Below are 17,708 nucleotides of genomic sequence, written 5' to 3' on the forward strand. Positions count from 1 at the left end.
TTAAAGCTTAGTGCACTTTCAACTTAAAGAATTATTATATTGCCCAAAAATGTAGAACGTAGAACAATGAAGCAGAGAAACTTCTAATGAGAACTATTCACTCCTGAACCACCTCATAATTATTTTTGTTTCTCTAAAGAGTTTTTACATCAAAATTCCTTGTGATCAATATTACAAGTTCCATCCGTTTAACAAGGCCAGTTATCAAGGGATCATATTAGATGAAATTAATACTCCCTTCTCTGTCAAGTGTGCAGAATGGTGGAGTGACTGCTCCAAGTCATTCAGCATTTCAACAGCAATGCCAAAAATGTTGGTGAGGATGTGGAGAAAAGGGAATCCTCAGGCACTAGTGGGAATGTAAATTGGCATAGCCAGTATGGAAAACAGCATGAAGATTCCTCAAAACATTAAGACTAGAACTACCATATGATCCAGCAATTCCACTTCTGAGTATTTATCCAAAGGAAACCAATCACTATGTGCCCCCACCACATTCATTGCAGCATTATTCACAATAGCCAGGACATGGAAACAACCTAAGTGTCCACTGGCAGATGAATGGATAAAGAAAATATGATACACACACACACACACACACACACACACACACACACAGGAATGTTATTCAGACATAAAAAAGGAAGTAAATCCTGCCATTTGTGATTAACATGGATGAACGTTGAGGGCATTATGCTGGATGAAATAAGTCAGAGAGAGAAAGGCAAATACTATATGATCTCACTTATATGTGGAATCCAAAAAAAGCTGAACTCACAGGCACAGAGAACAGATTGTTGGTTGCCAGAAGCAGGGGATGGAGGGTGGGCAAAATGAGTGAAGGTGGTCTAAACTTCCACTTATAAGATAAATAAGCCTTGGGGATATAAGCATGGAGACTATAGCTAACAAAACTAAATTGTATATTTGAAAGCTGCTAAGAGAGGAGATCTTAAAAGTTCTCATCACAAGAAAAAAAACTACGTGTGGTGATGGATATTAACTAAATTTATTGTGGTAATCATTTCAAAGTATATACATAGGTCAAATTATTATGTCATACACCTAAAACAATGTTATATGTTAACTATATCTCAATAAAAATAAAACAGTTCTGTGTAAAATAAAATTAAAAATACCAAAATAAGTTCTATTTATAATCATTTGAGGCCGCCTGGTAACACCAGTGAAGTCAGAATTATGAAAAGTGAAGGTATTAAACGGACATAGCTTGCAAATTTGAATAAATATCTGTAGGTATTTTGAAATATTTGTCTCTGTGCATTTCTTTTTTAAACATACACTATTCCTGATACTTTCTCCCACTTCCTTTTTGCCTCTTTACTCATTGTGAATACAAAAATGTTATCTCCCACATATATATTTTTTTCTGTTTTGAAACCACTTCTACCAAACATAATAATTATACCTGGAGAGACACCATGGCCCTCCAAGAACAGAAGTTTGATGGAAATGTAATCTCTTCCTAGGATTCAGAAGAAACTATATACTTTTTTTTTTTTTTTTTGCGGTACGTGGGCCTCTCACTGTTGTGGCCTCTCCCGCTGTGGAGCACAGGCTCCGGACGCGCAGGCTCAGCGGCCATGGCTCACGGGCCCAGCCGCTCCGCGGCATGTGGGATGTTCCCGGACCGGGGCACGAACCCGTGTCCCCTGCATCGGCAGGCGGACTCCCAACCACTGCGCCACCAGGGAAGCCCCAGAAACTATATACTTTTATGGCTGGAACCTGCTACAGTAAAAGGCATCGTACCATTTTTCCTTCTCTTACAGAAATCCTTTCAGAACATGTCATTCATCCTTGTATTCTGGAACTGCCTAGCACAAAGGAGCTATTTAATAAATGTTGATTGAATATATGATTGAATAACCATAACTTAGCCTCTCAGCATTAGAGTCTAATTCATGTTGGGGAATCAGAGCAATGTTGACTTTAATAATATGCTCAAATAATTCCTTACATTTAGAGTAAAAACAAACAAAAAAACCTCACCTATTAAAAGTGGAGATAATTCTGAAAAATGATACATTTGGTACTTCAAAAATTGGATAGCATCAGAATATACTGACCAAGACCACAGTAACTCCAAGGCACATGAAAATGTGTTAAATATTAATGTATTCAAAGGAAATTTCCAGGAAAACTTGCCTGTTCAAACTCCTCCATGTCTACTTCTCCATCTCCATTCAAGTCAAACATCTTGAAGGCAATTTCAAAATTTCTCTGAGGAGCTGCAGGTTAGGAAGGAAGGAAGGACAGGAGGGAGGTAGGAAGAAAAAAGAAAAATATTTAGAAGGTATTGACCAAAAATAATCATTCCTTTAAGAAAAAAAGATAGTTAAACATTAAAATGTAATATCAAGTCACAGAATGCCACCATATGTATCTTAATCAGCCTTTTAGCAATAGTCCTTAAAACCAAAAGAGAATTTTACCATGGCCAGTAAAGATAGCACTTGTCTATCTTTGTGTTTCAACACTCTCTTTTTAAATACTTCAGCTTTGCTTTCTTAGAAACCATCCTCTTAACTGAATAATATTAACGTTGTTCTGTTACTTAAATATAGTGTTATTTATCTGGGCATGAAAGTCTATTTGGGGTGAGATATACTGCTGCAAAGTAAGAAGCTAAAACTCTAAGTCTTTGTCTTGCCTTTTTAAAACAAGCTAGCTTTCTACTTTGTTTTTTCTAGTCTCTCCACTGTAAGTACAACCAGGAGTTCAGTGGATATCATTCTGCCAACAGGTTATTATCTACACCGCTCTACTCAATGTCACTATAGCTCTGTGGTAAGGCAGAAAAGCACAATGTCAGCTACCCAGCCCCCTATTTTAACCATGTCAGCTGGGTACACAAATTACTAAGCAAAGTACACTTAAATGTTTAAAAAACAAAATGAAAAGTGCAAAGCTTGAGAAGACAGTATATTTTTTTCCCCTTAAGTGAATGATGAAAGTGTTTCAAGACTTCTTTAATGTTCCTAGGTTAATCAAAATAAAATTAATATATTTGTGCATTAGGATAAAATATAAATAGAACAGCCCTCCTTCCTTACCAATGCTAAACGTTCTACTAAAGAAAATAGCGACTTCCCTGGCAGTCCAGTGGTTAGGACTCGGCACTGTCACTGCAGGGGCCTGGGTTTGATCCCTGGTTGGGGAACTAAGATGCCACAGGCCATGTCGCGTGGCCAAAAAAAAAAAGAAGAAAACTAAGTCGTTTACCTCCTTCCTTTGGTGCTTCAAATTTATACAGCTATGGAGAATAAACCAAAATAAAATTTCCTATATATCCTAATACTACTGAATTAAATTTTCAGTTAATTATCACTTTTAGTAAAAAAAATAACAATTAAAGATTATATGTAGACAAAAGAGTAAAAAAGGGCTTAGTGTATTATGCATTGTTACAGATAGTCCATATTCCCATCATGCTCATGAATTTGTCAGTATCAACACTTTCTAGGCTTAAATTCCATTTTCAGCTAGCTAGCCAACTAAGTGGGTAAGTTCCTGGTTTTTAGTTGCCTGGGTGAATCATGTGCTTGTCAGTTTCCAATTGCCTGTTTCACTTGATAATGGCTTCCAACAGGTTTGCTCTTCTTAGGCCACCAGTATGATTGCTGAGAAGGATGCAGTGGGGGGGATTAGATTTTCGTATATTTATTGTCACTTCTCAAATTATTCCTACCTGTCTGGATGCTATCGTTTATTGAAGAGTTACTATGTACCAAGCATTGGGCTGAATAATTCTAAGCTGTTATCTGATTTTGTATTCTCAATACTGAAAATATTATTTCTTTCTTAATTTTTTCAACAGAGTAGGAAATTGGGGCTCAAAGTCACTAAATGACTAGCTCAAAATCACACAGCTAATAGGCAGCAGAACTGGTAAGTGAATATAGGTCAACACTGACTCCAAAGCCCATAATTTTTTCACTATGTTCCACAGCCTCCAATATGAAGACAGTGGTACTTAAAATAATAAACCAATACTCTTTATCCTGGTATGTTTTGACTTAGAAACAAAACAACCAAACATGACTCACTGGTTACATCAGTCTCTGCAATAGCTCAGAGTTTCAAGTGGTCCATCTAAAGGATTTACCTGATATCAAAGAAACGTTGTATGTGAGGAGCTCAGTAGTTTAAGCTTGGTTGCACTCATAGGCATAGACAACATCAGATTCTCTGATAGACTTGTCACATATTTTTTAAAATTCTAAATATGAATTTCTTTAAACATGAGTGCCTCCCTGTTCTCCCCTATTGTCTCAAACTTGGCCCACTGCACTCACATACATTATTTGCCTAATGCTTACAGATTCTTGAAATCGTAAGAACTGCAGACAATATGAGGTCACTGAAAGTTTTAAGTGGAGGAGTGCCACAATCACACAGGCATTCAGAAAGAACTTCTCTGGCTACAGTGTGAAGGATGAGTTGGAAAACAAGAAGCAGCCTCAGAGAAGATCATAAAAGCTCTTGTAAATGGTGCAAATGTGAACTGAGGTGATGGCGGTGGTCATGGAGAGAAGGAAACGTATCTGAAATAACTTGAGGCAGAAAGTATATAACTTAATGATTAATTAGCTGTGATGAGTTAAGAGTAAAAAAGGCAGACAGCATGACTGGCTTAGGCTACCAGGTAGCCTGTATATCACTAATCAAGAGATAAAAGGAATGGAAAAGGTTTGAGAAAAAAAATGAATTCAGATAGGACCTGCTGAATTCAAGGAGTCCATAGCATAATATTCAGATGAAAATGTTCAGGAGATAGGTGGAAATATGGGTCTAAAGCTTAGAAGAGAGAGGTTAAAGCTGGGAATCATTAGCATGAATATGTTAGCCGCAAAGACCTGAAATGAAGTTGTCCATGGAGAACTGAAGGTTGAGGAGAAGGGTAAAGAAAGGGTAGAATGAGCTGGAAACCAATACTTAAGGTGAAAGGAAAAAGAAAGGAAGCAGTGACAGAGGAGGCGGTATCACAACATCAAGGGAAATGTGGTCCAAATGAATAGAAATAGGGAAAGATCTGGCCAGAAGCAGTCGAAGTGCTGCTACTCCTGAATTAAAGCAGCATTCTCATTCCCTATCTCCACTGATTACAGAGGGGACACAGAGTTCTCAAAATTTTAGCTTTATCATGATCTGTTATTCCTACTGTCCTGTGAGTTCTGTGATGGCATATGCCCAGTCATTTATATGACTGAATGAGTTATTATAGCAAATCATACTTATATGTTCTCCTACAACTAAGGTTAAATTCACTTTACCAAACAAAGCACATCCTATACTGCTTGAGGTTTCTTTATCTTTTTATCCTGGCTTACTCCCAGGATATCTGCTTTATGTGGAGCGACTCAGAGTGTTTATTAAAGAATATGTGCTGACACTCTCAGGCTGAGTTCCTGTGCCCTGGTCACTGATATGGCAAGTCAGGGCAGCAGCTGTGCACACTCTCATTTAGGCCTTAGCAGTCTATCAGGCAAGGTCCTTCAAGGAGTAGTTCTCTCAGTCTATTCAATTTTCGTCTGCTGATCACGTCAAAGCACTTAAGTAAAAAACCAGCTTGCTTTAAGTGAAACATGCTACACAGGAATATGCTGCTAGGCAATTTTCTCATACTCTCCTGTCTCCCTTTAAATGTAGGCTTTGGGGTAATTTTTAAATCTAGCTGCTCTGGAAAGCTAAAGGTGTCTTGAGTTTACATTAATTCACAACCTATTTCCATAGAAAGGTATAGAGAGAGGAATTCTTTTGAATTCCAGGCTGCTTGTAGAGTGACAGTGAAGCTCTGCTCTGCCCGCTCCTTGTGTTAATGGCTTAATCTACTTTCTGCGCATCAATTTCTAAAACAATTATACATTGGAACTGATCAAAACAATGGAATTCTATACAAAGTTCATCACTATACATCCTTTACTCATAATTCCGTGATAGTCTTTGCTATAAGTAAATGGATATACATTAGATCTGTTCTAGTTAAGAATAAAACATTTTTACATTATTCTATCACTGACAATAATGACAACAGCAATAACAACTCTTGACTTGCTCAAAGCACAGTAGATTTTTCTACGTTGTTTTAGTAATAAGAAAAAAAAAATGTTTTTCTATGTGTGGTAAGTCAAATAGTCAGATAGCAACAACACTACCTGTCTCAAGATTTTCATGACTTTCACTTATTTTTCTTTAATAGAAATGCAAATGACTTGGGCTCTAATTCTGGCTTTTCCACAACATAATGAGTCACTATGCCTTAAATTCTCTTTTGGTAGTACTGACGGAATGAACAACAACAACAAAAATGGACAGGTTATAACATAAACAAGTTTCTTATTTTTTTTGTTTTTTAAATAAATAAATTTATTTATTTATTTATTTTTGGCTGTGTTGGGTCTTCGTTTCTGTGCGAGGGCTTTCTCTAGTTGCGGCAAGCAGGGGCCACTCTTCATCGCGGTGCGCGGGCCTCTCGTTTTGGAGCACAGGCTCCAGACGCGCAGGCTCAGTAGTTGTGGCTCATGGGCCCAGTTACTCTGCGGCATGTGGGATCTTCCCAGACCAGGGTTCAAACCCATGTACCCTGCACTGGCAGGCAGATTCTCAACCACTGCACCATCAGGGAAGCCCAGTTTCTTATTTTCTGTTGGTTTGATTCTCCTACCACAAAATTCCCACCTCTACCATTCCTGTTTTAAAATGATGCCTAGGACAAATGAGGTAATTAATATGCAATATCAGAGAACTCTGTGTTAGAAAAAAAATTCATATAATATGACACACCTCTCTTCAATGATGAACCTGCCTACTGAATTTATAAGGATGATCACACAGCCTCTGATTATTTCTGAGAGGGAGGTCACCACTTCTGCGGTGTAACCATTGTTGGCCATATTAATTGAACTTTTTTCCTCATGCAGAGCCCAGATCTAATTCTTTGTAGCTCTTACAAATTGTCCTAATTTAATTTTCTAGAGAAATAAAAAAATATAACCGCTTCTTCATATATGCTGGCCCTCTGAATACATAAAAGCATAGTGTCATGTCTTTACTAAAGGTTTCTCAGAACTTGTTTCCAGAACTTCAACATCCTAATAGCCCCCTCTGGGGTACTTGAGAGGGCCAATGCCTCCCATAAATGCAGTATTCTAAATATAGTTAATTCTGGAATGACTTATCCTTTCTAATAACAATAGGACTTCTTCTTTGCAGACTAATATATTAACATTTTTCTTATATAAGGGCTTAGTGTCTTGTTTTCTCACATTAGGCTTGGGAAAAGGAGAAGAAAAACCTGCAAGATTAGGTTTCAAAAAAACTGCCCCTCTCTCAGTTCTTCTGAATTCTTCAAGGTATGATGCCTAGGTGCAGCCTGGAAGAATCTTTCTGCCCTTTTTACACAGAGTGGAGAAAAAAAGTTCCTATGGTATGATGCATTGTAGTTGTACTATAGCATTTCCTTGGGATGATTTAGCTTCTAAAGAAGGGTGCTACATTAAATGAAAATGTCCTAAGAATTTTTTAAAAACATACTTAAGCAACAGCAGATCAATTTTCTTTTCAATGACCTAATTGCCTTCTAAGTCTGATTTGACTTCTGTTAATAAAGTATTTTACAGTTACTTTGATAATCTATTAGTCTCTTCAGCATTTTCTAATATTAGGTTTCATGATAAGAGCCAGTCTAACATTATACCTAGTAAAAGGACTGCAGATATTTGAAAAACAGAAGACTTACAGAATGATAAAACCTAAGGACAAAGTCAAGGAATATTTCCTTTTATAAAGCTATGTATCTTATTTAATTTTTATACACAGTTAACTTTGTAAAAAGGTGTATTTATGTGAAGCAAGGCATAGCATAAACAATATCAGTGGCTCAAAAATTTAACAATTACACTTTCTGCATCAACTCAGAAGTCCCACAGTCAGGCTTGCCCTCATCATTGTCTTGTAGAATTATCTACTGACCAAAATATCCACTATTAATCATGCCATCTGAAGTCAATGGTGATGATGAGAATAACTATGGCATTTTGCTCTGAAATCAGGCAAATGATTATTCTTGAAATGCAAGATCTGAAATGACAAATAAAAAAAAATCCACATCTACTATAATTGGTTATAGAAGACACTGTGTTATGATATACAGTTAAACCAAGGTTTTCGCTGTTGGTTGTGCTAGAATTACAATTTAAAACACTGTAGGGACTTCCCTGGTGGTCCAGTGGCTAAGACTCCATGCTCCCAATGCAGGGGGCCGGGGTTCGATCCCTGGTTGGGGAACTAGATCCCACGTGCTGCAACCAAGAGTTCGCATGCCACAACTAAAGATTCTGTATGCTGCAACTAAAAGATCCCACATGCCACAACGAAGATCCCGTGTACTGCAACTAAGACCTGGCACAGCCAAATAAATAAATAAATATTTTTTAAAAAACACGGTAATAACTTTTTGACTATACTAACAAATTTTAATTAATAACCATTTAGTGATTGAATATGCCCAAACATGGGTAAGTTATTTAGACTGTTTCCTGAATATGTTTTCTGTGGCTGTGCAGCTGTATGCTCCCATTAAATTGAAATACAGGGGGCCCAAACTATATAAAATAGTAAACATTCTACCACTTAAAATACCTAGTTTTTCCCATCATGTGCAATTTGAAATGATAAAATGATATGACATTTTTATTGCTAACTTTTAGAATATAATATCCAGAAATTTTCCTTAGTGGGGAAAAAAGAAAGACAATAAAGTGATCTGAAATAGCTGAAGTTCATGGTGTGTAAATGTAACAATCTAGCTTTTCTTCTTGGGCTTGCTCTTTTAAGACAGGAAAAAAAACCCCTCCCCTAGTGAAATGACAAACGCCATGGATAAAGAAAAAGAGACCCCAACTATACAGGAAGAAAAAAAAAGTTATCATAAAGAAGAAAATATTGGGTTGTATCATAATTCTCAACAACATGAACACCACAGAGCAAGTTCTATAGAATCTTGAGGGAAAACAAATTTTATTTATTCATTTATTTGTTTATAAAATTTATTTATTTGGCTGCACCAGATCTTAGTTGCAGCACATGGGATCTTTATTTGTGGCACCAGGGAATTGTTTTCCCGGGAAAACAATTTTCATTTAAGAATTACATACAAGTCAACTCATCATTTACCTATATTAGCAACAGAAGACAGTCTCAGACAGGCAAGGACTTTGAAACTATATAATCCACAGATTCTTCCTAACAAAATTCCACAAAAAACAGTAACAAAAGTCTTAAGCAAGGATTGGTAAACTATGATCTGCTGGCTAGCCATTTGATTATGTATTGTCCATGGCTGCTTTTGAGGTACAAGGGCAGAAATGAGTAGCTGTGACAGAGACCTTATGGCCAGCAAGCCTAAAATAATTATCTTGTCCTTTAAGTTTGCCAACCCCTGGTTGAGGAAATTCTTCAGCCAGCAATGACAAAAAAATCTATCAAAATAAAGAAATAAAGACGGGGAAGGTGAGATCAATTCAGAAATGAGCAGTAAATTAAGTGAGCAATAAAATCAGTAGAACAGAGTTAAGCTTAAATAATGGTTATTGATAAAATAATCATGGCATGTCGACTTATTAAATGTTTATTATGTATCAGGCACTTTATATGAATTATTTAATCCTCCCAACCACTCTGTGACATTGTACTATTATACCCATCCTCTGTTAAAAAAGAGGAAACTGGGACTCCCCTGGAGGTCCAGTGGGTAAGACTCCACGCTCTCAGTGCAGGAGACCTGGGTTTGAACCCTGGTCAGGGAACTAGATCCTGCATGCGTGCTGCAACTAAGAAGTCTGCATGCCGCAACTAAAGATCCCACCTGCCGCAACTAAGCCTAAATAAACAAATATTTTTTTTAAAAAATAGAGACTATTCTTAAAAAAAAAAGAGGAAACTAAGGTATTGGGTGTCCAGAGTCAAAGAGCCAGGATTCAAATGCAGACAGTCTACTAGAGTATGCACCACTCTTAGCCATTATATGAGAATGGCTATAGAATAATGAAGTGTAAGATTATTAAAAATGTAAAAACTGTGTGGAGAGAAGAAAGTGAAAGGAAGATAAACTTCTTGACTTCCAATAGAAGACATCAAAACAAATAGATGATTCTGTCCTACATAAAAAAGCTACATACTGGGACTTCCCTGGTGGTCCAGTGGGTAAGACTCCATGCTCCCAATGCAGGGGGCCCGGAACTATCAGAGAACTGGTGGGGGAACTAGATCCACATGCCACAACTAAAAGATCCTGCATGCCAAAACTAAAAGATCCTGCATGCCGCAACGAAGATCTTGCATGCGGCAAACAAGACCCAGTGCAGCTAAAAAAAAAAAAAAAAAAAAAAAAGCCACGTCTCCCCGCAACCCCCACATATACATACACATATACACATTTAAATTAACTCAGATTACCACGAATAGGAGAGCATTAAAATTACTTGGGAGAAAAACCCAATGAATAAAGCAAAAGCTTAACAGAAAAAAAAAAATGGAAAGAAAGCACAGAAAACAAGACATAAGGTGATAGATGTAAGAACAAATAAATCACAACAAAGTTAAATGAACTAAACTCCTCTATTAGAACACATGCTCTCAGACTGGGTCTGTTATTTATAAGAAATATACTGAAAACAAAATAACATAGAAAGATAAAAAATAAGAGGAAATACAAGAAAACAAAACAGTAAGAAAGCAGAGGTGGTAATATTAATGAGACAGAAATTAACTAAGAGCAGAAGGATTAAGAACAAACACCATTTTTATATTACTCATAACTACCATCCATAATGAAAATCTATTATATATTTTTATGTACAGGACAACATCACAGCAAAATATATAACAAAATATTAGTTAGATGTAAAGAATAAATTACAAAAATTACTGTAATATCTAAGCCTTTGACATATTTTGTAGAAAACTTAATGAGGTTATGGACACTTTATATAATACAAACCACAAGTTCAATTTAACAGATATATATTGAACACTGCTTTCTGGTAAACAGAGACTGCATATATTTTTTAAATCTTCAAGGGAAATTTAGAAAGACATTAGATATTAGTCGACATACACACACACACACACACACACACAACACACACACACAACAAACACAAGTAAAAGAAGAAATTGCAAATGTAGAATTTTTACAACTATAATGCAATAAAACTAGGTCACAGGAATAAAGCCACTTTGATCATCAGGCTAGATGCTGAAAAAGCATTTTGACAAAATTTTAGGTCTTCCTAATCTTTTTCCTGAGAAATAGAGGGAGGAGGAACTTATTCAATATGGAAAAGAATATTTATCTGACACCAAGATTCACAATATACTTAACTGAAAAATGCCAAGGACATTTATTTTAATATAATAAACAAAGTGGGGATGCTCACTATTACGGATATTATTTTGAAAAAGCAAATATATAATGAGATAAAATAAGGCACACGTTAGAAAAAACAATTATCATTATTTGAAGATTATATAAATATAAATGTCTTCCTAAAAACTCCAAGAAAATGAACGAAAAACTTTCAGAACTACTAATAACAGTAACGTGAAGTTATAAGATAAATATATAATAGATATATTTATATCTGGGATAGGTGGAGTATATAAATATGACTGGAAAGTCCTGTTTCTAAGCCTCTTGGGGGTTGTGGGGGGAGAACTCATGAAACCAATGATTGGTTGGAACAATTCTGGAAGTTGAAGAATGTTGACTTCTTTTGATTTTACCTGCTTTTAGTTATTGACTAAATGGTGTGTGTATAGGGAGGGGCAAATAATGGGAAGACAAGAGAACGACTTTTAGGGGGATAATACTCATTTACACATAGAACTTAACATGTATTTTTTTCCTTGTGGTTTTACTGAGATATAATTGGCATTCAGCACTGTACAAGTTGAAAGCATTATAGCATAATGATCTGACTTACATATATCATGAAATGATTACCACAAAAGTTTAGTGAATATCCATCATCTCATATAGATATAAAATAAAGAAAAAGAAAAAATATTTTTTCCGGGCTTCCCTGTTGGCGCAGTGGTTGAGAGTCCGCCTGTTGATGCAGGGGACACGGGTTCGTGCCCGGGTCCGGGAAGATCCCACATGCCGCGGAGCGGCTGGGCCCGTGAGCCATGGCCGCTGAGCCTGCGCGTCCGGAGCCTGTGCTCCGCAACGGGAGAGGCCACAACAGTGAGAGGCCCGCGTACCGCAAAATAAATAAATAAATAAATATTTTTTTTTCCTTGTGATGAGAACTCTTAGGATTTACTCTCTTAGCAATTTTCATAAAAAACATATAGCCGTGTTAATTATATTAATCATGTTGAATATCACATCCCTAGTACTTATCTTATAACTGGAAGTTTGTACCTTTTGACTACCTTCATCCAATTCCCCCTTCCTGCCACACCCAGCCTCTTGTAACCACAGATCTGACCTATTTCATGTGGTCTTTCTGAGTTCATTTGTTTGTTTGGGATTCTTGTTTGTTTGTTTGTTTTTGAAGTATAATTGACTTACAACATTATGTTAGCTCCTGTTACACAACACAATAATTCAATATTTCTGTACATTACAAAATGATCATCATAATAAGTCTAGTTACCATCCATCACCATACAAAGATATTACAATATTATTGACTATATTCCCCATGGTGTACATTTTATTCCCATGACTCATTTATTTTATAACTGGAAGTGTGTACCTTTTAATCTCCCTCACCTATTTCACTCAACCCACAACCCCTCCCCTCTGACAACCACCTGATGTTCTCTGTATCTATGACTCTGTTTCTGTTTTGCTATGTTTATTTATTTTGTTTTTTATGTTTATTTATTTTTATGTTTATTTATTTTGTTTTCCTTGAGAGGGATGGTGGTGGCGAGAGCACATAGGATCTTGAAGGCCACTGTAATGACTTTGGCTTTTACTTCGAGATTAAAATCCAAGAGAGAATGGAAGCCTTGGGGGATTTTGAGCAGAGGGATGATGTGATTTTATGGCGGGATTCTGGATTATTTCAAAGTAGAGCTGATAGAATCTGCTGACAGATGAAATGCAAATATTCAGGCTATTTTAAAAAACACACACGTACTCGACACACACACACACACACACTTTTTCTTTTCCCAAAATGGAATCGCGCAATATGTATGTTCTGACTCATCAGTATATCGTGAACAGTTTTCTATGCTAATAAATCTCTGCATTACATATATGAAGTGCTGTATTAAATTTCATTGCATAGATTTTATTGTAATTTGTTCAGCCAGCTGTTTGATATTTGAGTTCTTCCCAATTTATTTTTTGACCATCAATATCATTATACATGTGATCATTTTATTAGTCTAAACTTGTAGAATTGCAATTCCTGGGCCAAAGTGTAAGCACTTAATGAAAGTGTTTGGGAAACACTGCCAAGATTCTAAAAAAGCATGTTAATATTTTATACTTTCACCAACAGTATACTGTCAATTAAATTTAAGTGTCATTCCAATAGTTAATTCTGATGCACAAAGAGCTTTGGGTACACTATGGATTTGGTAGTCAAATGAGAGGAGGAACAACTAATCGCCCCTTCAAAAGAGGTAAACAATACTAATCTTTATCCTAGTTTCTTGGAGTCCTTTAGACCTTTGAGAGTGATCTCAGTTTGGAAAGACTTCATCACCCCATGTAGTTTTGAGGACTAAGCCCAAGTCTAAGCTAGTTTAACTGTAGGGCAGATCAGGTGGTAAAGCTGCCTGAGATGCAAGGTAGAGCCACGATGCCTACACTTTGTATAGTTCCTAGACAAACCCATAACCTTTGATTTACAGGTCTATAGTCAGCCACAGGGTAGCCAGGACCCCATGAATATGGGGTAGGAGGAAGGGAATTAAGTTGCTATTCCTAGCAGCACTAATTGGAAGGATTTGGTTGGAAGACCCATGTTTCTACTTTAACAGATTTTGACCATAAGGAAAAAACACTGAGAAATTTAACATATATTCTTAGAACAGACTTAAAATTCATATTGACTTAGTCTTGCTTTTATTTGAAAATCCTAAGACAATGAAAGAAACCACAAAAGACGTTACTATGAGCTTACCACCAGCAATAGCTACAGAGAGCTCTTTATTCTTTATTGTGTCTCCGTGTGATTTATTTATTTAATGTCAACTGGCAAGGTTTTCTAAATAATATGAAACGCTACCTGTCAAAAACCTGAGTTTAAAAACTTCATAAGATTGTGAAATGTTTCTGAATTCCTTCAACAAGGTTTTAGCTGTATAGACACTTATTCCTTCGAACTACTGCTCTTCTTCCATTTACATCTTTTCTAGAAAATACATTTCAGCCCTGATTCTAAAATATTTTATATCTATATATAAAATTTATATGCTTATATATCTATCTATATATCTCTAAATAAAATTTTACACCTGAAGAAAAGAAATAGCTAATGTTCATAGTTCACAGTACATAACCTGTCTTTGAGTTATACCTCAGCCTTACTTACTGGATGACCTTCAGAGAGCTGCCAGAAACAGTCCTTCATTTAAATTGCTCTTCCTTAACACTGTTATTTGACAGTTGTGCTACAGGAAGAGTATTCAATGTCAGAGATGTCAAAAAGCTTTGATTCCCCAAGAGTTCCTGGGAGATAAATTCTAAAAGGCATGCCAGTGTTTTAGCCTTGTATTAAGGTCACGTTCTTTCGAAATATATTTTCTTCAAATGCATGTTACTATTTTTATGCCCAAGTTACATATGCCTGTGTGATAGATTCCCCACCCCTATCTTCAGAGATCTAAAAAAAAAAAAATCATCTGCTTGACATTCATTTCATTCTATGTGGTTTCATTCCACTCCATGTGCTTAATAACAGCCACACTTATGCCAAGATACAACTTAATGAATACATGCTTACAATTAGCTGCTTTAAAAAAGAGACTGGATATTTGATACTTAATTTATGCTCATTTTGAAGGACCCTCTTTACATGTGACTTAGTTTGGTGTTCACCCAAAAAACTATTTTACTTTTCAGTTTAGTGTCCAAATAGAAAAAAATTTTCTATTCTAATTAATTTTCTAGCTTTCATCATGTATATATAGATAGAGAATAGCTATAATTTTAAAAGTTTTCAATACTAGGCAGGATGCTAAGGGTACTTGGAGCAATATAAAATTTTAGTATGTATACTAAAGTAACTACTCAGAAAAATTCTTAGATACTTAGCCAACAAATATACATGGAGTACTTATTATGTGCCAGATACTGGGCTGGATGCCTTCTCCAGAAGGGATAGTGATTAGGTAAACCATTCCATGACAACCACTATTTCTTTCCCTGGTTTCCTTTTTACACCTTCAAATTCTTCAGCATAACAAATAAGCATTTTCTAAAGCTATTCCAGGAACAGGTAAGCAACACATCATTAAGCCTAAGCATAACCAAATACTATTAAGTTGTGGGTTTTTGGGAAAAGTCAGACATATAGAATGGACAGATACATTTGATTCCAGTCCAGCTTCTAAGAGGCAAACAATGCAAAAAAGTGGGACTCATAGACCACAGCAAAGATTTTTACACATCATCAATTACTGAGGGCTGAATTCCTACAGAGCCACCCCAATCATAAACAAAACAAGGCATGGTAGAGGCTGAGGAGGATAGGACAGATGTTAGGTGAGTTATAAGAAGGGAAGTTTCTATAATCTGTTCTTGGGAAATGAAGGGAAGACTCTGGCAGGAAGGTAAACTGAGGTCCATTTGACACTGTAATGTATGGAGATGGATGGGTGGCTGGGTCCCCTTTCTACCTAGAAGAGACCCAAAGAAGCCACATCCCAAATATCCTTTCATTCAAATATTTTTGGAATGACTAGTATTAGTAAGATACAGCGTTAGGTACTTTGGAGATACAAAGCCATATGGCATAGTTCCTACTTCAAGATATTATTTAGTGATAACACAGATACTGTCTAAACTTGCATCAATTAGAAATTCCTTCGAATTAACAAATACCTCTGGAGCTGTTATGAGGTACCATAATTCATTCACAGTTCAATGTAAAAAAGTTTTTAAAATTCTGATGTTTAAAACAAGTAAAATCTTAGCTGAGATATGCTATAATAATAATAATATTATAATAAATAATAGATAATGTTATAGGTTAGGGTACTTTCTAGAAGGCAGAGAATTTAGCCTATTTGGAGTTTTACTCTTCTTGCTTCAGGAATTTTCTCCCATTGATAAATGAGACCTAAGAAAGAGGGAAGCCTTCCCCGTTAGGTCTTCCTTTCCAAGAACCTAAGGAGCAGAGAAGGAAAACCAAGGGCAGACCTCCTCCTCTTCTCTGTTCTAGAGCTCCTATATGAATCTCATATATCACAGAGAAGGGGCTCCCTGGAAAAGTGGCAGAAAGCTTTACAGGCCAATATAAGCCATTCAAGAGAAGACAAAATGTATGCAGACATAATAATAATTTTAGTGGCAGCATCAGCTCATAGAGCGTACAGAAAACACTCTTAATTACCTCACTCAATACTCTTTTGTTGGGACTTCCCTGGTGACACAGTGGTTAAGAATCTGCCTGCCAACGCAGGGGACACAGGTTTGAAGCCCTGGTCCGGGAAGATCCCACATGCCACGGAGCAACTAAGCCCATGCGCCACAACTACTGAGCCTGTGCTCTTGAGCCCGGGAGCCACAACTACTGAGCCCGTGTGCCACAACTAATGAAGCCCACATGCCTAAAGCCCATGCTCTGCAACAAGAGAAGCCACCCCAATGAGAAGACCACGCACTGTAACAAAGAGTAGCCCCTGCTCGCCACAACTAGAGAAAGCCTGTGTGCAGCAACAAAGACCCAACACAGCTAAAAATAAATTAAGATAAATAAATTTAAAAAAATACTCTTTTGTTTTTAGAAAATAGGCCCATCTTGACTACTTGTATTGAAAGGGTAGAGCTACAGAAATCATGTGGTCTCAACCCGATTTCCATAAGATTTTAGGTCAATATTAGAATTCTATTAGAATTATTACAATATTACAATTAAAAAAATGAAAATGGATCAATTCAAATAAAACTATTCATAAAAAGCATGAAAAGGCTAACAAGAACTGATTTTCTAATGGGTGTAAAATTATAAAATCTTCCTCAAGATACAGTCAAAATACATTTAGACCTTATTTTTGTATAAGCCACAATTTTGCTTCTTTAGTCTCTGTTCTCCCCTTCGCCTTGTGAACCCTCAGAACAAATCTCAAGCAACTGTTCCCAAAGGATAAACTTCCTTTTGCAGATGAAATAGTTTGATCTTCTAGTATAGTCACAAGGAGATTTGAGAGAGTTAAACACAAACACCACTTTATTTCTTGTTAATGTGAACAAAATTCTTGTGTGGTTGTTGATACAAAGATGTAAATGCTTCAACTTTCTGTAACAACGGGCTCTACTGAAATGACACATTCAAATAAATCTCTGGCTCAAAATGAATTTAACTTAATAAACATTTAATATATTTAAATGCATTATTTTATTGTTTTGATAGAAGCTACATTATTATAAAACCAATGAGTTAACCATAAGAACAGGTTATGCTAGCAAAAGAAGTTAATGGTAAACAACACAG

At 36.2% G+C, this 17,708-nt stretch overlaps 1 protein-coding gene across 3 annotated transcripts in view; it reads right to left on the bottom strand.

Annotated features, from left to right (window-relative positions):
- MICU1 (mitochondrial calcium uptake 1) overlaps nucleotides 1-17,708 on the bottom strand; it is a 200,544-nt gene that overhangs the window by 79,281 nt on the left and 103,555 nt on the right. For all 3 annotated transcript variants that reach the window (XM_049697304.1, XM_004273143.4, XM_033434145.2), the window contains one exon: nucleotides 2,170-2,252. In XM_049697304.1, the coding sequence (XP_049553261.1) occupies nucleotides 2,170-2,252 (83 nt within the window). The remainder of the gene's footprint in view (nucleotides 1-2,169; nucleotides 2,253-17,708) is intronic.

This window comes from Orcinus orca, chromosome 14 (genome assembly GCF_937001465.1).
Source record: "Orcinus orca chromosome 14, mOrcOrc1.1, whole genome shotgun sequence".
Classification (NCBI taxonomy): domain Eukaryota; kingdom Metazoa; phylum Chordata; class Mammalia; order Artiodactyla; family Delphinidae; genus Orcinus; species Orcinus orca.